General features: G+C 42.8%; 1 protein-coding gene across 1 annotated transcript in view; it reads left to right on the top strand.

Moving 5' to 3' along the window:
- Nucleotides 1-23,919, top strand: part of DNAH11 (dynein axonemal heavy chain 11) — a 498,772-nt gene that overhangs the window by 69,208 nt on the left and 405,645 nt on the right. The window contains exons 6-9 of the mRNA XM_075315388.1: nucleotides 2,823-3,034; nucleotides 11,211-11,444; nucleotides 18,630-18,797; nucleotides 22,818-22,934. Of these exons, the coding sequence (XP_075171503.1) occupies nucleotides 2,823-3,034; nucleotides 11,211-11,444; nucleotides 18,630-18,797; nucleotides 22,818-22,934 (731 nt within the window). The remainder of the gene's footprint in view (nucleotides 1-2,822; nucleotides 3,035-11,210; nucleotides 11,445-18,629; nucleotides 18,798-22,817; nucleotides 22,935-23,919) is intronic.

Raw genomic sequence — 23,919 nt, forward strand, 5'->3', positions numbered from 1 at the left:
AAATTATGTGCTAAATAGAATATTTCACAAGTCACTTTCTTTAGATCTCAGGTCAAGTCTGCTGTCAAACTTCTTGGAATACGATAATTACTTGAGTAACTTTATACTATAGGAAATAATGGACATAATTTCACGCAAAACCTCAACAATGGTCCAGACAACGTTGTTAGCACCTTTCCGAAATTGTGGGTAAACAACTTTGTTTCAAGCATGTGATGCTCATTCAAACTCACCTGTTGCAAGTAGCTTGTGTGGGCAATATGAAAATCACACCTGAAACCAGATAAAAAGGGGAGAAGTTGACTCAATCTTTGCATTGTATGTCTGTGTGCCACACTAAGCATGGAGAACCGAAAGCGGAGAACTGACTGAGAACTTGAGAATCAAAATTATTGAAAAATTTCAATGATCTCAGGTTTACAAATCCATCTCCAGAGATATTGATGTTCCTTTGTCTACAGTGCGCAAGATAATCAAGAAGGTTACAACCCATGGCACTGTACCTAATCTCCCCGCACATGGATGGCAAAGAAAAATTGATGCTCCAGATGATGGATAAGCAGCAATCAAGTTCCAAAGAAATTCAAGCTGTCCTGCAGGCTCAGGGTGCATCGGTGTCAGTGCAAACTTTTAGTCAAAATTTGAATGACCTGAAACACTATGGCAGACCCAGAAGGACCCCACTGCTGACAGAGACATAAAAAGCTAGACTGCAGTTTGCCAAAATGTACATAAGTAATCCAAAAGCGTTTTGTGAACAGATGAGACCAAGATACAACTGGTTACCAAAAAAAACAGAAAGAAGGCTAAAAAGAAAAGAACACAGTTGTTGATGGATATAGGAAGTGATGGATTGCAGTTATTTTTTTCCAAAGGGCGTGCAACCAAATATTAAGCTGAGGGTGCCAACAATTTATGTCCAATTTGCCTTTTTTTTCCCTTTTTTGTGTTATTCCATTACACATAAAGGAATAGACATGTGTATAACAAATTATACAATCCAATAATTTTCTGTGAGAAATATTTAATTTTCTGGAATAATTTCCAGGGTGCCAACACTTTTGGACAAGACTGTATATTTATATGTACTTACACTACAAAAGAAGAGACATAGACCTTTCTTCAGGCACGCTTCCTCTCTGGGATGCACTGGGATACTTGTCTATTATAATTAGCTTCAAACTAAACTAGGCACTGAGAACAATTTTTGTTTTGTTTTTGTTTTTTTTTTTCTTTTGTGGGTAATATTTCTGTGCATTGACATTAGCATGGCACCATTAAATACTTCCTAACGTACAAGGTTTTGATTTTTACACCACACCACAGGGGCTTAATTTATGACTAGGGCTTAGCGGACCTGGACTGTAAAAGTTTGGATCCACGCGGCTGCAGGCTGAGAATACCAGCCCCCAGCTGGCTTTATCTTGGCTAAGTATCTAAATTGGGGGGAACCGCACACTGTGTTTTGTTTTGTTTTTTTATCATTTAATTAAATAAAAAAAGAAAAAAGCCGCATGCGGTTTCTCTTAGGCCGGAATCACACTTGCGAGGGACTCGCACGAGTCTCACATTGCATCACCCGGGACAGCCACACACTAACAGGAGCAGGTTGGCCGCATGTATTTCTATGTACCTGCACGCTCATGTTTGGAGAGTGGCAGGCCATGCCGGGTGATGTCATGCGAGTCCCTCACACGTGTGACTCTTGGCTTATTTTGATACACAGCACAGATAAAGCCCGACAGCTGGGGGCTGCAACCATGGGCTTTATCTGTGCTGGCATCAGAATATGGGAGACCCTGTGCCAATTGTTTTCATTTATTCATTTTTGTGAAAGTGTACCTAGAAAAACTGATGCTGTTTTGAATGTAAAGCGCGGTATCACCAAGTGTTGATTTTGTTTGTTTTCTTTTATTTATTCACCTTCATTTTTGAGACTTGATGAAATTAAACTATTAACACTTAAAAAAAAAAAAAAAAAAAAACACTGTTACTTTACAGACCTGAATGCCTAAAATGTTTGCACTGTATTTTATGTATCTACATTTATTAGCTATTTTTAAGTATTGATGCATATATACACTGCTCAAAAAATTAAAGGGAACACTCAACACATCCTAGATCTGAATGAATGAAATATTCTCATTGAATACTTTGTTCTGTACAAAGTTGAATGTGCTGACAACAAAATCACACAAAAGCCTCATTTTGACTTCTTTCCACTTTCATTTTGTGTGTGTTCAAATCCAGCCTTCCATTGGTTAAAATATTTGATTTCCATTGATGATTTTTGTGTGATTTTGTTGTCAGTTTAAAGATATGACAAGGGAAATACCAAGGCCAGGTATCCATCCACAGACAGCTGTTTCGGGGTATTGCCCTACATGGTCAGAATCCTGCTCCATACTGATGAGGGGCAATACCCCGAAACAGCTGTCTGTGGATGGATACCTGGCCTTGGTATTTCCCTTGTCATATCTTTAAACTCGTCAAGAGTTGGATATTGACTAAAAGGGCCACTTAATATGATGGTTGTGGTGGTCTCCTAAAAAGAGCCACTCCTTGGCTAGGTCCTTCTCTGAGGGATATCTGGCTATTTTCTGTGTCGAATTTTTGTGGGCACAAAATTTATTTTTAAAAAAGCAATATTCTGAAGGGAAGGATAACAAAATCTTTGCCATGGTAAAACGTATAGTTTCATCACAATGCCTTCTACCTGCTAGCGTTACAGTCAAAATGGGACATTTATGCTGTGTTTTATTATATAATCGATTCATAAAGCAGTGCCTTCACAATTCATTAATTTTTTTATTTTTTCTCAGCTCTTTTTGAAGCAGAAGATATTGACCTGCACTTGAGAACATTGGAATCTCATATCCGATTAATGGAGGAGACAGACTTTCCTCAGATCCATTTGTTAATCCCACCCTTATTTCACACCATCTGCCTGATCTGGAGTCACTCCATGTTTTACAACACTCCTGCCCGGATTATTGTTTTACTGCAAGAGTTCTGCAACTTGCTCATTGATCAGGTACTGTAATCTCATCTCATCATTAGAATGCATTAACGAACACCAGAGGTTAGAATTCTACACTGACGTCACATTTGCAAACCATTAATATTACCATGTGTTTTCTCAATGCGCCATACTTTTTTTTTTTTTTTTTTTTTTATTTTCAGACTTCTTATTCTCACCACTTTGCTAGAAGAAAACAGAAAAGACCACTTTTCGATCTATTTTAAATAAACCACTATTCCCAACTGGGAACGGCCGTGCATGGAGCTAAATAGAATTGTGTAGTGTCAGGCTACATTCACATTTCTGTTTGGACATTTGTTTGTTCGGTTGCAAAACAGACTTGTTGCATAACTGAGCCATACGGAAGCAGATGGACCCCATGGTTTATTATGGGGTCTTCCTACGTTCTGTTAAGTGGCCATTTTCAAAAAGGGGAAAAAATGCACATGCAGAACTTTTTCTTCCGTTTTAAATACATACTCATAACCAAATCCATATGTGCCCCATGGATTCTTACGGGGTATTTCTGCTTCCGCTTTCATCAGTTTTGGAATGGATCTGTTTTGAACATTAATTCTGTTTGTCCAGTTCTTAAAACCGAACATGTCTAAATGGATGTGTAAAGTAAACTTACACACTACATGTAGTGCACCATGTATGGGTCTCACATGTTTTATTAAGTCAAGCAGGCTGCCATCTCTATATCACTGTATTTGAGAGCAATATTCTCAATTTATGCAGTTTTGCTTTGGCCACTGAGTCAGCAGTCATCTCATTATGGTCACAGGCAGGATTATAATGTTAGGTATCACTTATAGGCCCTGTGCGCACTGGGAAATAACTTTTTCTTAAGAAAAATCCGCACCCTCTGGCAGAATATCGCGCCTGCGGCAAAAACCGTGGTAATAACGCACCCCTGGTTTTGCCGTGGTTTGGCTGGTTTCACATTTGTTTCATTTTGACGGAAACAGAATCCGTTTTTCCACAGGTTGGTCCCTGCAATTTGTTAACATTATTTATGGCTAAAACCGCAGGTACCTGCAGAAAAGAAGTGACATGCTCATTCTTTTTGCTGCAGAAATTCTGCAGCAAAACTGAGAGGTAAAAAAAAACGCAGGTGTGCGCACAGCATATTTTTTTTTTCCCCATAGGTTTTGCTGGGGAAGGACTGCAGCAAGGTTAGGAACAAAAACCACACCTTTTCTGCCGTGAAAACCGCTGCAAATCCACGGCAAAAACTGCAGTGTGCGCACAGGGCCATATATAGATAACACAAGATCATGCTGTTCTCAATAGGTGATGGTCACAGCTCACCTCCTCCCCTCCTCGCACAGATTACATAGAGCATGCCTAGAACAGTGTCTCATAGAAGTCAATGAATATTTTTTTCTAAATGTTGTTTACAGCTTCTCAGGCAAGATGACTTCCCCAATTATATACATAAAATGGAATAAAAAAATGTACAGAATCAGGAAATAAAAACTGATTTTGGAAAAAAATATATTCCCAGCTATCTGGTTTTAGTAACAAAATTAAGTGATACAATCATTTTAGAATGAAGGGCAGCAATATGAAGAAGCACTTTGCAATAAATGAAGAAAAGATTTTCCACTGACCTGAAGCTGACAATTCTCTCACATGAGTTCATTATTTACTGGCCACATTGAAGGCTATCTCTCTGGCAGAGCAGAGGTCATTTGGACGAGGCAGAATTTACACTTGCTATCCTGGCTTAGTGTGTGATACTAAAATTTAACAATATTTATTTAATGGAAAAGAAAAGTGCACTGTTGTTTTAAAATAAAGGGGTATTCCTATCTCAAAGATCCTATCCCAATATGTAGTAGGTGTAATAATAATAATATTAGCAAATACGTACCTCCAATTAGAAATGTAGTATAGCTCTTCTGATTCACAATGTCTCTTACATCATGTTTAGGGCATTGCACGACCTTATGTGTCCATGGTTATGCCTACAAGCAACTAAGTGTAACTATATGTGTGGTTGTAACCATGGATACTTAAGTTCCTGCAATGCCCTGAACATGAGGCAAATATTATTATTATTATTACACCTACTACATATTAGGATAGGATCTTGGAGATTGGAATAACCCTTTTATTATAACTGACTTAGTGTACCTATCATTACATTTTCTCTTTAACTGATAGTACCTATCTAACATGTTAAGGGGTGCTTCACACACAGCGAGCTCGCTGCCGAGATCGCTGCTGAGTCACGCTTTTTGTGACGCAGCAGTGACCTCATTAGCGATCTCGCTGTGTGTGACACTGAGCAGCGATCTGGCCCCTGCTGCGAGATCGCTGCTCGTTACACACAGCCCTGGTTCGTTTTCTTCAAAGCCGCTCTCCCGCTGTGACACACAGATCGCTGTGTGTGACAGCGAGAGAGCGACAAATGAAGCGAGCAGGGAGCAGGAGCCGGCATCTGACAGCTGAGGTAAGCTGTATCCAAGATAAACATCGGGTAACCAAGGTGGTTACCCGATATTTACCTTAGTTACGAGCCTCTGCAGCTCTCACGCTGCCTGTGCTGCCGGCTCCGGCTCTCTGCACATGTAGCTGCTGTACACATCGGGTTAATTAACCCGATGTGTACAGCAGCTAGGAGAGCAAGGAGCCAGCGCTCAGTGTGCGCGGCTCCCTGCTCTCTGCACATGTAGCTGCATTACACATCGGGTTAATTAACCCGATGTGTACAGCAGCTAGGAGAGCAAGGAGCCAGCGCTCAGTGTGCGCGGCTCCCTGCTCTCTGCACATGTAGCTGCATTACACATCGGGTTAATTAACCCGATGTGTACAGCAGCTAGGAGAGCAAGGAGCCAGCGCTCAGTGTGCGCGGCTCCCTGCTCCCTGCACACACAGCTGTGCGCTGGTAACTAATGTAAACATCGGGTAACCATACCCGATGTTTACCTTAGTTACCAGTCTCCGCAGCTTCCAGACGGCAGCTCCGTGCAAGCGCAGCGTCGCTTGCACGTCGCTGCTGGCTGGGGGCTGTTCACTGGTCGCTGGTGAGATCTGCCTGTTTGACAGCTCACCAGCGACCATGTAGCGATGCAGCAGCGATCCTGACCAGGTCAGATCGCTGGTCGGATCGCTGCTGCATCGCTAAGTGTGAAGGTACCCTTACTCTAAGATATAAATAACATAAAATACTTGGTACATGCTCTTTTAGATAAAATAAAGTGTAAAGCCATCCCACTGCGATAAGCTGTACCCCAATCGGGACTGTCCCTAATCCTTTAATATTAAAGCCTCACCATGTGTCAAATGACATCAATGTAGATGGGACAGAGAATGGCTGAGGCCCAACTGCAAAGATACCCCATCATGAGAAGCTACATCAATGAAATGTCCAGGTCAAGGAGAGCGGGACAACAGCCCTGTTTTTACATGGCACAAAAATAGGGCAAGACCAAAGACATGAGCCGGAGTATTGGTTGCTATAGATGCAGTGCATAGAGGCATGTTTACACTGTGGCTATTTAACTGACAGAACCTAAGATAGGAACAAAATAATCATATACCACATTGTAAAAATAAATAAAAAGCAATAGTGTATATATATACTGTATTAATCAAAAGAAGTGTAAAGCCAACACCGCGGCAATATGTACCCGAATCAGGATGAAAAAATGGAAAAGAAATACACACTGCACTGTTGTTATAATTCATGCTAACTGACTTGATGTGTCTATGAATACAATGTTTTTTTTTTTTAACTGATAGGTACTCACCACTAATCTCTCAGAAAAGGCTGAAGTGCTCAGCTTCTGCCTGAGCTTGTGTATAGAGTTGTGTAAGGGCTCAATGGAAAGTGTCTGAGCCTGGCCTCCAAACTTGGTACAGACTTGTAGACTTTCTATTGAGCCTGTACACTGCTCTTTTGGCACTCAGACAGCACTTCAGCCACCTGAGCAGCGCACTTTTTGAGTGATCGGTGTGATTCACAGAACCCAGATGACTTCTACCGATATGCTACACATTAGTTATTACTTATCACTTAAAAGTACATTGCAGGTTATCTTTTACCCCTTTTCAGACTTAAGACCTAATAGTACGTTCTACATCAGGGGCAGGTGTATGGATCAGGTTCATGTCCCCGCGAGCATCATATAGTTACAAAGCCTGCATTTGTCTGTAACAGCAGCAACCAAATCTAGCTCCAATTGCTGCTGTTTAATCATTTAAATGCCTTTGTCAGTTTGACACTGACTTTTTAACTGGAATGGTTGCAATGTGCGCATGCACTGACTTCTGTGTAAACCTCACTCACTAACCCACTTTTGTTCCCACGATATGACCCTTGGGCCTGCTGAAGAGTCTTGTGGTTGCCATCTTGGTTCTTCTATAAATCCAAGCCTGTGGCCTGGCTTACTAGAAAAAACACTTCTAATTTATACTACAATCCTGTAGTGTGGCATTATATAAAACAAGCAAATTTCAGCCCTCTAAAGTGACTAAAAAATAAAATGAAAATTTAGAATGTCAAAAACTAATTATTTTTAATCATCCCCCCTCCTTTCAAAGTTATAAAATAATCATATTTGCTACCAGTACAACTAAAATTCCAATCTTTCATTTCAAAATATATAAAATTAATTATCCCAAATGATAAATGCCAAAAAGACAAAAAATGATATAACAGAATTGCTGTTTTTCAATTGACTTATTTCCTTAAAAAGTACAAAACATTATATTTACCCGAATTTTGTATCAATAAACAAAAATAAAAATCATCCCCCACACAAACTCGTCCATCAACAAGAAATTAAAACATGGTGACACAAACCAAATTTTTTTCTTTACCACTTAAAAGAATTGGCAGAATTGCAGGATATTTTTCAGCATTTCATTGCATTTGGATTTTTTTTTTCTTTTTCATTTTTCAAGTACATTATTTGGTAAATTGTGTGGTTTAATGAGAAGCTTTGACTCGTCCCGCACAAAAGAAGCTCTAATATAGCTGGATTGTGGAAAAATAAAAGTTATGACTCCTAGAGGTAGGGAAACAAACAAACAAAGCACAAAAATGTCAGCAAAGTTTTAAGTTCCGCAAACTACACACTAAAGACTAATACATTATCTTAGTTTGAAGCTTATAATTTTAGTTTTTAAAGCTATAGCTGGTTCTACAAGATAACAAATGAGAACTCTGTAAATGATTACATCACACAGAAATATTCAGCATACAAGCATTTGTATACTGTGGTAGTTCTGTACAGGGTAATTACATCACTTGCATTAGTATAAAGCTATAAATACACATTAGATAATGGTTGGCTGCACAACCTCCAGCGGGGTCTTATGCCCTTGGGGAACAAAGATTGAACATGCTGATATACAACCAGCACAATCCTAATTTCCTCCAATGCCTACCATCAAGACACTGACAGGTTGCAACCGGATATATTAGATTGTTGACCAACTGTAAAAAAATAGTTATCATAGGAAAATTAATAAACCTCAACTACACCTTACTGAATTTGAATTTAAAAGGGAATCTGTCGTGTAAAAAATATCTGCAGGTTAATAGCATTCTAAATCTGCTCGGCCACTGCACTGAAAGCCGGGCTACCAGGAGGAAATTAACTTTATTGCTCCTGGCATCCTCAGTTATAGAGGTGCAGCCGGTGCAGTTTGCCACCGCTCAGTATACAGTGAATGGCAGCTGTTATCACGCCCGGCAGCAACTGACAGTCGACTCTGTACTGATGCAATGCAAAGTGAAATATCCTTTGTGCCCTATAAATTGCAAAATTGCCTCCTAGAACATATTAAAGTGGTTTTCCCCACTAACAAAGTTAATTTATAATTGATTTTTATCAATAGAACTTCACAATTGATTGTGTTTAACAAAAATGTTTTATCTCCCCTATATACCGTATGATGATGCCAACACTCCCCTATACACAGTATAATTTCACCACAGCCTCTATACACAAGACAGCTGTAGGGACATCATACTTTGTACACTATGATGCCCTCACAGCTATCCTATACACAGTATGATGGGCCCACAGCTCTCCCATACACAGTATGATGGGCTCACAGCTCTCCTATACACAGTATGATGGACCCACAGCTCCCCTATACACAGTATGATGGACCCACAGCTCTCCCATACACAGTATGATGGGCTCACAGCTCTCCTATACACAGTATGATGGACCCACAGATCCCCTGTACACAGTATGATGGGCCCACAGCTCCCCTATACACAGTATAATAGGCCCACAGCTCTCCCATACACAGTATGATGGACTCACAGCTCTCCTGTACACAGTATGATGGGCCCACAGCTTCCCTATACACAGTTTGATGTAATAGATTATTATTATAAATATATTCCATATTGGACTGTGCTCATAGTGAACATGACCACTCAGGATCCCATATACATTAGTATATATGCAAGCAGTTTTAGGTAATAATATCTACCGACAGTGATGATAAGATCAAAAATAGCAGCTGATCACAAGAATAAACCTCAGAAAAACGCCCGACGTACGTTTCGAAGTGTTTGCTGTCAATTCTTCATCAGGGAAGAGGTAATTCACAATGAGCACAGTCCAAAATATTTATAATAATAATCTATTGCCTTGCAAATTTTGTAAATGTTCTATAAATTCTGAACCTCTAAGTGATCTGTATATAGGGCTTGGTCCTGGTATATTTTTTATATGCTTTTAATGGATGTTCACCTTATGTCTTAATAAAATCTTTTGTACCAGTTTGCACTATAAAAACTCTGTCCTCTCTTTACATACTAATTCCATCATTTGTCTGAATCACAGATTCCAACTCTGCTTCATTACCATTCCTGACCACCAGAGGGAGCTCCACACCAGTACCCACTCGGATGACATTCACAACACTCCGCACAGCTTCCTATACACAGTATAATGCCCATACACTTTACAATAGACACCCACACTAGTCTTCACACAGTATAATGCCGCAATAGCCCCCCTATACACAGTATAGAGCCACCATAGCAGTATATTTCCCCCTAATCTGTGAGCACAGCTGCTCGTGCTGTCACCTTTGGCAGATCTGCTCAAGTCAGTTATTAGCTGAAGCTCAATCTATGTGACGCAAGCACTGAAGACCATAATAGACACTGGCAGTTCCAGTGAATACTCATTGTTGGATCCAGGACATTTTTTTTTCTACAACAAACTGTTATCTGGAGAACAGGAATTTTCTGAAAGAAAAAAATCTTTAATAATGGTTCCATTGAACAGCTGAAACGTAATTTATATTGTGTATATATTGGTGAATAAATTAACTTCTGTTGCAGACTGTCCATGGTTAGATACTTTGTATCCAATGTAACTACCACTGATAGTCTGCAAGAGTTAAGCCTGCTTCACACGAGTCGATCTATCATACGATAGCACAAGCGATCGTACCCGCCCCAGTCGTTTTTGCGTCACGGGCAAATCGCTGCCCGTGGCGCAAAAACTCGTTTAACCCCCGTCACACGCACTTACCTTCCGGACGACCTCGCTGTGGGCGACGAACGTCCACTTCCTGAAGTGGGAGGGACGTTCGGCATCACAGCGACGTCACACGGCAGCCGGCTAATAGAAGCGGAGGGGCGGAGATGAGCGGGATGTAAATATCCCGCCCACCTCCTTCCTTCCATTAAGCCGCCGGATGCTGTGGGACACAGGTACGCTGTGTTCATCGTTCCCGTGGTGTCACACGGAGCAATGTGTGATGGCACGGAAACGATGAACAACCTGCACCCATGAAAATAAACGATATTATGAAAGTTAACGACGAGTACACGACTCATGATTTGTGAGCGATACTGCGTCACTCGGAGGTGTCACACGAGACGACGTCGTGCGCTATGCCGCATGTGCGTCACAAAAACCGTGACCCCGACGACATATCGCACAATATATCGTCTTGTGTAAAGCCCGCATTACTTTGTATCTAATGTATGTACCTACAACAAATAATTAGTGTATATTAATGTATATAAAATGGATGATATATTCATTGTTAATAAAAGTTGCTGATCTGAAAAAGATGATGTTTTGACCAATTTCCACGTAGCTAATATTTTATTGAGTGAAAAATATGATTCATTGTATGATTATTATTATTCATTGTCTATCATAAAGTCTGATTGTCGCTTATTAAATTCTAGGCAAAATTGTATCTTTCACCGGAAGATCTTTTCAAAGAGGAAACAGAGGAAGCACTAGAGCATGTACAAATTGCTGTAAATGTCCTTAGGACCTTCGTGCATTCATTTCAAAGTCACAGGAACAATCTTGGGTCATTTTACCGAGACAGTAATGAATTTAAACCTTGGGATTTTCGCTCTCAACTGGTGTTTGCTAGATATGACAGATTTCTTGAGCGTTTAATGAAGATTGAGGTATTTAATTCTTCTAATTGTATCCTATTCAGATACGAGCACTATAAATACTTATATTTATATGCTATGAATTGCAAATGAGCCGACCTACACAACATTTTTTTTTATTGAAGAACACTACATTCTCCTCTAACATAAGACTTGCATTCTACTTTAAATAATACATTCTTCCACTGACTATAATTATAATTATTAGTGTAATTAGTTTCATTTGACACAGTCATTGACCACATCAATTATGTTTAATTGGATATATAGGTAGATATTATGTTTTAAGGCTTTGAACCTTAAAATAAATTTAAGTGCCCCCATGTACAATTACTATTGTGACGATAAGCTTCATATTCTCTTATTAATAATGCTTGAATCTGTTCTAAATTTATACTGTTAGTGTATGTAATGTAACATTTAAAAAAAATTGCATTTAACATAGATACTTTTCATACTTATTGTTAAAAAAAGATAGTAGTATAATTTTAAGGCCAATTTCACATATTCGACATTCATGGTCGGAGCATTCTCTTTGATGTCTAGATTGTCTGTGGGTCTAATGACCTGAGCTGAACTCAACAGCCTCATAACCATCTATGAAGCAGTTGAGTCTTGGTCCAAAGACAAGTGGCTAAACCGGACATCATGATCAGTACTTGGACCATCAATGTTAGACTTGTGAAATCAGCCTAATGTCCTATGTAGCTTCATTATATCTATGGCACTACACACAGATTAGAGTCTTTTGATTCTTGACAGAGATTAGCGCACTACAAAAAAAATCAGTGTCACAGTTCGGAGTTTGATTGCTTTACGTATGCTAACCACTTGATCAAGCATCACTGTGCTCGGGTACTCTCTGTGTTTGGTCCAGTACGAACCACTTGTAGTGTCTGAATGGCTTGTATTAAGGGTAAAAACAGCGGTATAGATATATAATATCGGTAGATATGAGCAGGGCCGGACTGGGACTAAAATTCAGCCCTGGCATTTGGGGGTGCACAGGCCCACGTTTCGCGTGTTGAATGTGTAATATCTTTGTGCACTTGTAGATTGTGTAACACGACCATATAACATGTAGTCACGGCTGTGTCCAGTATTACAGCTCAGGCCTATTTATTGCTCTTAGTAGCAGGACCTGGTGAAGCCGCTATTTTCCCTACAGAGCAGGGTCTCACAGATAATGAATCGGATGCTGCTCTCCATATAATTCTGCAGTCCAGTGGCGTAACTAGAGTTTGAAGGGCCCTGGTGCAAAGTTTGGACCTGGGCCCCCCCTCTACGTACACCGACACTCGGGGTATGGGATAGTGTCGCTGACACTTGGCTCTTTCCTTCAGCACCCAGGTTTCCCATGATCTGAAATCTTTTTCTATCAGCAGCTTTCCTATGTTCTGCTTTACATCTTGTCCTCATCATGTACCTTCCCCATGCTCTGCTATACATCTTTCCCTCAGCACCCAGCTTTCCCATGCTCTGCTATACATCTTTCCCTCAGCACCCAGCTTTCCCATGCTCTGCTATACATCTTTCCCTCAGCACCCAGCTTTCCCATGCTCTACTATACATCTTTCCCTCAGCACCCAGCTTTCCCATGCTCTGCTATACATTTTTCCCTCTGCACCCAGCTTTCCCATGCTTTACTATACATCTTTCCCTCAGAATCCAGCTTTCCCATGCTCTGCTATACATCATTCCCTCAGCACCCAGCTTTCCCATGCTCTGCTATACATCTTTACCTCAGCACCCAGCTTCCCCATGCTCTGCTATACATCATTCCCTCAGCACCCAGCTTTCCCATGCTCTGCTATACATCTTTCCCTCAGCACCCAGCTTTCCCATGATATAAGAGCATGAGAAAGCTGGATGCTGAGGTGCTGAGGGAAAGAGCTTCTTTTCCTCAGCACAAAACCTTCCCATGCCATGCTTTATCTTTGTCCCCTTCATATATAGTTCTCCAAACACTATATTGACCCCCACATACCCTTCCATATAGTATAAAGGGTCCCACATAAACCTTCATATATTAGAATGCACCTCTCATAGTCCTCCATGTATTATAATACACTTCACATAGTCCTCCATATAATACACATCCCACAGTCCTCGATTTAAGATAATACACATCCCATAGTCCTCCATACAGTATAATGCACACTCCATAATCCTCCATATAGTATAATGCACACTCCATAATCCTCCATATAGTATAATGCACACTCCATAATCCTCCATATAGTATAATGCACACTCCATAATCCTCCATATAGTATAATGCACACCCCATAATCCTCCATATAGTATAATGCACACCCCATAATCCTCCATATAGTATAATGCACACACCATAATCCTCCATATAGTATAATGCACACACCATAATCCTCCATATAGTATAATGCACACACCATAATCCTCCATATAGTATAATGCACACACCATAATCCTCCATATACTGTAGCAAAATGCACTCTCCATAATCCTCCATATAAATGCACACCCCATATTCCTCCATATAGTATAATGCACACTCCATAATCCTCCATATAGTATAATGCACACTCCATAATCCTCCATATAGTATAATGCACACCCCTATAATCCTCCGTATAGTATAATGCACACCCTATAATCCTCCATATAGTATAATGCACACTCCATAATCCTCCATATAGTATAATGCACACACCATAATCCTCCATATAGTATAATGCACACACCATAATCCTCCATATAGTATAATGGACCCCCATAGACTTCTGGCCACCGTTTACTCATTGATTAAAAAAAATAAAAACATGTCCTCACCAGAGGCGTAGCTTGGGTTTTAGCTCAGAGCTTGTGTAGACCCCCGTATTTTTGGCCCGAGTGTGGTCTGACAAAACATCGGATCGCACTCGGACCAATGTTATCAGTGAGGCCGTGGTTATGTTCAATTTTGTTCTTGGATCGAGTGGTCTGGGAAAACAAATTGCAGCGTGCATGCGCAAAGTGATACAATTACGTGTAGCGGCAGAGCCGTAGTTGGGGTTCATGCTGCCCCTACCAGTAAGTCAGTCTAAAGCCTCATGCCGATGTGGCTAGAAGTATGCAAATCGCACGCTTGTGGTCACATGACGGCCGCTCTCACCGCCGGCACTGGAAAAACCTGACCGCTCGCTGTGCGCATGCAATGAGGATTTACATGTCTGCAGTCACAGGCCGTTAAACTGCCAATCAGCTTCATATAATCAAATGGTCAATGATCATTTAAAGGGAATCTGACAGCAGGTATTTTCCCTCTAATCTGAGAGCAGCATAACATAGGGGCAGAGATCCTGATTCCAGCAATGTGTCATTACTGGGCTGCTTAGTGTAGTTTTGATAAAATCACTGATTAATCAGCAGCAGATTATCATTACAGGACTACTTGGCCTGATGCCAGGTAGTCCAGCATATTCATGAGCTTTTATCTGCAGCAGAGAAAACATTGATTTTATCAAAATGACAGCAAACAGTTCAGTAAGTGACACATCGCTGGAATCAGGGTCTCTGTCTCTACATTATGCTGCTCTCACATGGGGGAGCAAATCCTGGTGACAGATTCCCTTTAAAGGAGGCGATTGTCCAGTATCAATGGTCCCTTAGATCCAGGTACCTTATTGGTGACTTCTCAGATTGTAATGGTCTCATCCCATTCTTCTTCATCTGGTCCAGACGCCATGATGACCTTGGACATCCACAGCTCGTCTCAGCACACTTCCATCTTCTCTGGTTTTCCACAACTTATCATAACATGATGCCCTAAAAAATTAGTGTCATTATTACACCTAAATAAAAAATATCCATACATACTGTGCACTAAATAACCCGTATACTGTGCACTAAATAACCCGTATACTGTGCACTAAATAACCCGTATACTGTGCACCTTTAAAAAATAATTCCCCCACTATGCTCCATGACAAAAAAGTGACCCCGCATTGTCCCCCTTATGATACATGGCCTCCACACTGCCCCACTCATATACTATGACCACTGCACCATTCCTCCACCATGAATTATGCCCCCCACACTGTCTTTCCTTATGAATAATATTCGTAAAACCATCCCATCTCATTAACCCCTTCACCCCCGGGCGATTTCCCATTTTTGTTTTTTGCGCCCTTCTTTGAAGAGCCGTAACTTTTTTTTTTTTCCGTCAATCTTGCCACATAAGGGCTTATTTTTTGCGGGACGTGTTGTTCTTTTAAATGAAACCATAAATTTTATCATATAGTGTGCTGGAAAATGGCAAACAAATTCCAAGTGCGGAAGAATTTTAAAAGAAAGTGTGATTGCAAGATTGTTTTTAGGATATTTTATTCACCGTGTTCACTATATGGTAAAACTGTTGTGTGGGTGTCGCTGTGATGCTTCAGTTCGGTGCGAGTTTGTTGACACTAAACATGTATAGGTTTACTGTTATCTAAGGGGTTAAAAAAATCAGACGTTTGTCCAAAAAATGTTGCACATTTTTTGCGCCATTTTCCAAAAACCGTAGCGCTCTCATTTTTCGGGATCTATGGCTCAGTGATGACTTAATTTTTGCGTCTTGAGCTGATGTTTTTAATGATACCATTGTTGGGCAGATGCTATATTTTTTATCAACAATGAAATAGGCTGGCAGCACGCACCGATAAAACATTGCTTTTATTCATGCTTCATTCATGCATACAAAAGGCAGGCAAAAGGGGGGAGGGAGCACGCTGGGCAACGGCACCGTTTCACACCACTAGGGGTGCTTCCACGGGTCCATCACACACACACACACTACACCCCCATATGTCACACATCCTGCTCCCCATACAGCCTGCACCCCCCATAACACACACTACACCCGCATATCTCACACACCCTGCTCCCCATACAGCCTGCACCCCCATATCACACACACTACACTCCCATGTCACACATCCTGCTGCCCATACAGCCTGCACCCCCCATAACACACACTACACCCGCATATCTCACTCACCCTGCTCCCCATACAGCCTGCACCCCCATATCACACACACTACACCCCCATGTCACACATCCTGCTCCCCATACAGCCTGCACCCCCCATAACACACACTACACCCGCATATCTCACTCACCCTGCTCCCCATACAGCCTGCACCCCCATATCACACACACTACACCCCCATGTCACACATCCTGCTCCACATACAGCCTGCACCCCCATAACACACACTACACCCGCATATCTCACTCACCCTGCTCCCCATACAGCCTGCACCCCCATATCACACACACTACACCCCCATATCCCACACACCCTGCTCCACATACCTCACCCTGCATGTAATCCAATTTACCCCTCTCAAAAACTCTGCACCCCTTCACATGCTTCTGTCACAGTCTGTAGGCCTCATATGCCCCTCACCCTGCAGCCCCCTCCCCCTCATATCCCCTCTTTTCTCATTACCAATCATGTGTCCCAATCTCTTTCAGGAATCGATATCATTATCTTCTGTTTCTTTCTGCCCGGCATCCTGTGTCTCCTCCCGCACAGTCACATGGGCACATGACATCATCGCAGGTCCTGGAAGGATGGCTTCCGTCTGCTAGAGCACTTCTGCTCTGCCGCACGTCAGAAACGCCTGGTGGCCTCTCCAGGTCAGGGGGCCCCTCTGTCCCCTGATGACACCGGGCCACCCCGACTCACAGGCCGGCCCCCCTGACTCACAGGCCGCCCCCCCTGACTCACAAGCCCCCCCCCTGACTCACAGGCCGCCCCCCCCTGACTCACAGGCCACCCCCCCCCTGACTCACAGGCCGGCCCCTGGCGGTCGCGTAGTAAAATATCCCCCCTCACACACACACTGCCCCTCTGGATAAAGTACTCCCTATTATGTGCCCTAATCCCCTCCTCACCCATCCACAGTGATTAAACCTTTCATCTTCGGCTCCTCCATGGAGCGCGCTGCCTGACGTGTCTCTGCGGCGACAGCAGCAGGGTGATGATGTCATCACGCAGCTGCACGTCGAAGCCCCGGTCCCGGCACGGTTGCGTCTAGTTCAGAGTTGATTTTTTGTGGTCCTCAAAAAATCAACTCTGATCTAGCTGCTTCAGTAGTGAGCCGGCTATATCGGAGTTGATTTTTGGAGGCCTCATTTTTTCCACTCTGATTTAGCCGGCTCCAGTGCGGGAGAGGCGGGGGGCGGCCCCCCCACCCCCCACCGGCCAGCCCACCGGGAGAAGTCCCGCCCCTCCTGCCTGTCAGTCCGGGCCTGGATATGAGCAAACCCATGGAAGTTCGGTGGGTTCATCCGGACTTTAGGTAAAGTTCGGTTTGGGACCCAGACTTGACCTGTAACCCAATGGAAGTCACTAATTGGGCAGTTCGGGTCTCTCTCCACATGCAGGCATAAACAGCACTTCTGGGGTAGGGTGAGCTTGGTTTTTCCAATATTGTTTTTTTTTTAGGTGCACACTACATCCAATCACACTGTTGTTACCCCCAGTGAGAGCCGATCAAATATTGCAAGCGGCTCGCACTGTGCTGAGCACTGAGTTTACCTGAGCACAGTGATGCTCACGTGAGTAGTTTGCATACGTAAAGCACTCAAACTCTGAAACTTCTGGTTCTCTCATCTCTAGTTATTGAATGTAGTGTTTACAAAAAAGAAAAATAAAAAACCTCGCCCTCCCTCCCCCGGAAATATTATGCCTGGCTGCATGTGGGCAGAGGCCCTAACTGCCCAATCAGTGACTCCCAATGCGGTTCAGGTCAAGTCCGGGTCCCAAATGGAACTATAGATAAAGTCTTTCTGAAACTGCTGAACCTGAACTTCATTGGGTTCACTCTTCTCTAATTCTTGCTTCAGTGGAGAGTGCAAGCTAATTTTACCAATCTCAGTGGCACTGGGGTGAATTTGAACAAAAAACATTTTCCCTAACCTACTGTTTTTGGAATGTTGGGGAACAGTCATGTAAGCATAAGGAACATTTACCAAGCCAATGCAGGTTATCTTGGGGTGATTTGCAGATCAAGTGAGAAGTGGAAGGCAACCGTGATAAAAGCTGAGCCGCTGTGCTACACAACTAAAAGTAAAAATACTAAGAAAGTGAAACAACTACTTCACATTCTGCTTTGAAAAGACAGGAACAGTTATTTCCTTTTTAGTTACTGTGAAGTACATTAAATTGCTAATGTTTTTTTCTGATAGGATATATTGAAAACAACAATAGAATTTCAAAAGCTAGAAAAACTAGAGTTTGGAGGAAGTAAAGGGAACTCCCTGACTGAACAGGTCGTGCATCTTCAAGAAGATTTTGATGAGAGATGCAAAGTGTTTAAAGAAAATTCCCAGGATCCAACAGATTATACAGACATGGTATTGCTTTCCTTAACTAGATGCACTTCTTAAAGGGAATCTATCAGCAGGTTTTTGCTATGTAATTTGAAGACCGCATGCTGCAAGGGTTAAAGCATAGATTTCAGGGCTGCCTGTCTTGTCAAGGTCTGATCTGTTGTTTATTTTCTATGTTTGTTTAAGCTGTAAGACCCTTATCATTGCTGAGACTGCAATGTGACGCAAACAGCAGACTGCCACGCCCCATCCTTTGATTGAGAGTCTGGTGTGGGCAGGGGCAGCTTTCTGAGCTCTGTGCCTGGTGTGGGCAGGGGCAGCTTTCTGAGCTCTGTTGCATGGCTAAGGCCTAAAGGCCCTGTCACACACAGAGATAAATCTTTGGCAGATCTGTGGTTGCAGTGAAATCATGGACATATTGTTCCATTTGTACACAGCCTCAAACATGGCACTGATTGTCCACAATTTCACTGCAACCACAGATCTGCCGCAGATTTACCTCTGTGTGTGACAGGGCCTTAAGACATACGGCGAGAAAAATGGTGCAAGTGGAGTGCGATAAAACATCGCATTCCACTCGGACCAATATTAGCCTATGTGTCAGTGCACATGAGCAATTATTTTCTCAGCCCTAATCGGACCTGTGTCGCCCTGGGCAAGCCAGGGGTCACAGGTCACACACCACCACACCCCACACTCCAGGTAGGCACATCACAGCTGAACCAAAAATCCTTGTTGCCTTCCTCCAGAGGCTGATGATTCACACCAGGGGGTGGGCCAGGCGGTTGGCTCCGCCCACCTAGGAGATCACAGTTCTGGAGGCGGGAGAAACCAGGCAGATTAGCCCGGGGAGGGCAAGAGTAAACAACAGAGTTGAGTGCGGAGCAGATAAGCTAAGTGGAAGTGAAGGAAAGAAAAGGAGTAAAGGAGGAAAGCAAGAGTGGTGACAGACAGAAGGAGTGTGTAAAGCCTGAAGGGTCCAGCTTTGTGTAGGGCCAGATCAGCAAGGTCAGCGACGGCGGTAACTGTCTGGAGGGGGACCGTTTGGAAGTTCCTGGAAGGACCCCGTTGGCTGTGTGCCCGGTGGTCTGGAGCAGTGTTCCGAAGGACAGTCAGCACCAGGGCAGGGGCCTCTCGGACCCCGGCAAGGCTAGGAGTCGCCAAATTTGCCGAATCCGTCAGTGAAGGGGACGTAGATCCCCAGCAACCAAGTCCCGATTGAAGGCAACAGCCCAACCTGAAGCAGAGAGACACTGCCACCGCCAAGGCACCAGTTTCTCAGGGCCAGCGCCTGCGGGCAAAGTGTAGAGCTCCTCCGGCCCAGATTGTAGTCGGGGAGCGGGTAACCGGAGGGAATCCACCGCTACCACAAGTCAACCATAGGTGCAAGGAAGAGGGACATCACCGTCACCTACCGGGAGTGCAGGTGCAGCCGTCTGAGGGACCGTCCTACCAGCCGTTTGGTTTACCGTACAAACTGTGTCCGTGTCTCAGGCTGAGTGAGTACCACAGTGCCGCAAGGCACAGCGCTGCCCCCGCGTCCCTGCGCCCACCAGGCCCCGCACCTCACAAACCATCACCGGGCCCCGGGATCACCAACCCCTGCCCACGGAGGGGCAACACAACACCTGGCTGCTCCGCATCACCATCCCCGGGATCCCCGCATTGAGCAGCGGTGGTGAAATCACCACAACCATGGGTGGCGTCACGAACAATCCCCGCACCCAACAAATCCCTTTTCACTCACGGGCGAGGAGTGCCGCTCGAGAAACCCCTGGGATCCGGCCTACGGCTCGAGCCACCACTGAGCAGCGGCCGCCGGACCCGAGCAGAAGGGGGTGAGCGTAGTGTGCTGACACCCTCCTCCCCGCCCGCGACAGACCGAGAAAACAATCGCAGCATGCTGCCATTGTAATGCAAGGCTCTTTCTCTCGCACCCATTCAAGTTTATGAGGCAAGAGAAAAATCGCACTGCACTCACCGTACACCGGTGTACCGCGAGTGCAGAGCGAGAATCAAAATAGCCAGCTACGGAGGAGAGAGGGAGAGAAATCCCTCCCTCCCTTCCGCAGCGCTTGCCCGCTCCTCCGCAGTGACGGCCCGCCCATGCGCAGAGCTGGCCCGCTCCTCCGAAGAGCTGGCCCGCTCCTCCGAAGAGCTGGCCCGCCCCCACCGCAGCAGAGGTCCGCTCGCACAGTCGGACCTCAGTCGCAGGGACACTAGCATGACACTCGGCTCACGCTAGCAGCACAGCAGAGCCGAGTGTCATGCTAGTGTCCCTGCGACTGACACTCGGCTCTGCTGTGCTGCTAGCGTGAGCCGAGTGTCATGCAAGGATCGCACTAGTGCCTCGTGTGGCTCCAGCCTACATCGAAAAATCCTGATTGTGTCAGAACGGCTGCACCCATTAATCTAGATGATACATCGTTGGATTCAGAATCTCTCTGCATACATCTTGTTGCTCTTAGATGACATAGCAAAAACCTGCAGACAGATTCCCTTTAAGGACTTTTCTATTGGTTACCTATTGCTTCTTGTACAAGCAAATGTTATTACATACCTGTTAAAATCTCTATCATTTTAAATTTTAAATGTTGAGGGATATTACTATATATCACAAGATATGTTAAAGCAGGATAAATTTTGCTTTAAGACAGAAAAACAGTAATGACAAAGTATACTATATAATGTGCACTACATAAAATCTGCTATCTTTATCTACGATATACAGTGCTATGCAATTGTTAGAGGCTGCTTATAAATTACATATATATCTACAGTCAAACTGCATGCACAAGCAATAATAAACCAAAGAATAGCTATAAAGTCTCTTGCATTGCTCAGTGCTGCAACCAGCTGTGACTGCAAATAATTTGAAGCAGAAAGACTGTGGAAAGGAAGCGCACATAGGGTTTTATCCGACATACAATGAATGCAGGGAATGAAACAGGTACTCACCTGCTGTAGTTGTGACAGGCACAACTCCTTACAAGCACGTAGTAAATTAATGTAGAGTAGGTCAGCCGCAGCCCCGATAATGCAGTAGAAGTAGAAATAGTTTTAATGAAATCGGGTTAAATGCTGCGCTAAAAACCACAGATCCAAGGGATATCGTGAATTCCTTTTCTTTATTTTCACAGGTCAACGCGTTTCAAAAGCATCTCCGCCTTCTTCATCAGGACAAAACACAGAAAGGAACAGCATGCCCTTATGTAGGTTATGCTGTTCCTTTCTGTGTTTTGTCCTAATGAAGAAGGCAGAGATGCCTTTGAAACGCGTTGACCTGTGAAAATAAAAAAAAAAGAATTCACAATATCCCTTGGATCTGTGGTTTTTAGCGCAGCATTTAACCCGATTTCTTTAAAACCATTTCTACTTCTACTGCAAATAATCTGAGTGATGTCACCATTCATCGCGCAGCTCATTTGCTTCCTGAAGCTCACAGCGGGCACTTATGTTCTAAGTCTGCGTGCTGTCACTTCAGATGTAGCTGAGCTGCAATTGTTGTGGGACATCGTGTGGATTATGTTGAACATGGGTGTTTTAGGGGTTTAAAAAAAAGGGTGAAAGAGGGTGTTTTCTTCTTTGATTTTGTTTCAAATAAAGGAATTTTTCGGTGTTTGTTTTATTTCGTTTTACTTACAGATTAGTAATGAGGGGTCTCATAGACACCTCCCATTACTAATCTAGGTCTTATTGACAGCTGAGATCTGTCATTAACCCCTTATTACCTTGATTACCACCAAACCAGGGCAATCGGGATGAGCTGGGTAAAGTTCCTGGATTGTCACATCTAATGGATGTAACAAACAAACAAAAAAAATGTTAGAATCCCTGAGATATGTGGAGAAATTCCAGAGTTATTACCACATCAAGTGCTGGATTTGAAAAATTTGGCTAGGTCAGGAAGGTGAAAACAGGCATACTCGTAGGTATGAAGGGGATAAAAGAAAAATTCTCGCTATAGCTATTTGTATATGACATTTATTTTTATTAAATTGGTCTGATATAATGTGACATATCCCTTTTTAATACTGTTTTTAGGAATTTGAACATAATTACATGGAGTTTAAAGCAAATGTTTTAGACCTCGAGACTCAGATTGCAACAATGTTATGTCTTGCTTTTAAAGACTGTTCTGGCCTGGAGTCTGCGTTCAAGGTAAACTTGTATTCAATGCCTATAAAAATTAAGTTACTTTGGGCAGGTTTTCAAAATAGGTAAATGACTAGAAACTTAGCTACAGCAAAATGTAAAGCAGCTGAAAATGTCTTCTTTTCTTTGAATAATCTAATCTTTATGGATCATCAGTATAGTAAAATAATAATAATAATAATAATAATTAATAATAATAATTTTATTCATTTATACAGCGCTATTAATTCCACAGCGCTTTACATACATTGGCAATACTGTCCCCATTGGGGCTCACAATCTAGAGTCCCTATCTGTATGTCTTTGGAGTGTGGGAGAAAACCGGAGAACCCGGAGGAAACCCACGCAAACACGGGGAGAACACACAAACTCCTTGCAGATAGTGTCCTTGGTGGGATTTGAACCCAGGACCCCAGCGCTGCAAGACTGTAGTGCTAACCACTGAGCGACCGTGCCGCCCATATGTAACACTCCTATTTTCTTTAGATAAAAAATAATAATTGCTGCATATTTATGGACACTTTCTGGGTAGCAAATCACGAATGAAACAGCGGTGCTAGTTTTATTTAAGTTTTTTTATAATAATTTTTAGAAAAAATTTTTGAAACGTACATAACACATGTATAGAGAAACAGAAAAAAAAAACTAAACAATCACATGACGTTTGTATGGCAGAGCAAAACTCAATGAAACATTTATCTAAGTGAGTGAAGAGTCCGCCGAGGTGTAGCAGAATAACACCGGCAAAACCTCAGCAAACCTCTAAGATAAATAATGTACTCCAAAACTCCCAGCCTATTACTAAACTTTATTACTCCACCATATCCATGTATAACATAACCAAGAACTGATAATAGACAAAAGAGACAAACACACAGGGAAAATGAGGGTAAGGGGGAAATATAAAAGATAAATCTGTTTTGTTTAGCCCAAAAATAATCCCAAAGCAGTTTTCTGTTGTTAATGTGGCCATAAATGGAAGATATACCGT

Source organism: Anomaloglossus baeobatrachus, chromosome 6, assembly GCF_048569485.1.
Source record: "Anomaloglossus baeobatrachus isolate aAnoBae1 chromosome 6, aAnoBae1.hap1, whole genome shotgun sequence".
Taxonomy (NCBI): Eukaryota; Metazoa; Chordata; class Amphibia; order Anura; family Aromobatidae; genus Anomaloglossus; species Anomaloglossus baeobatrachus.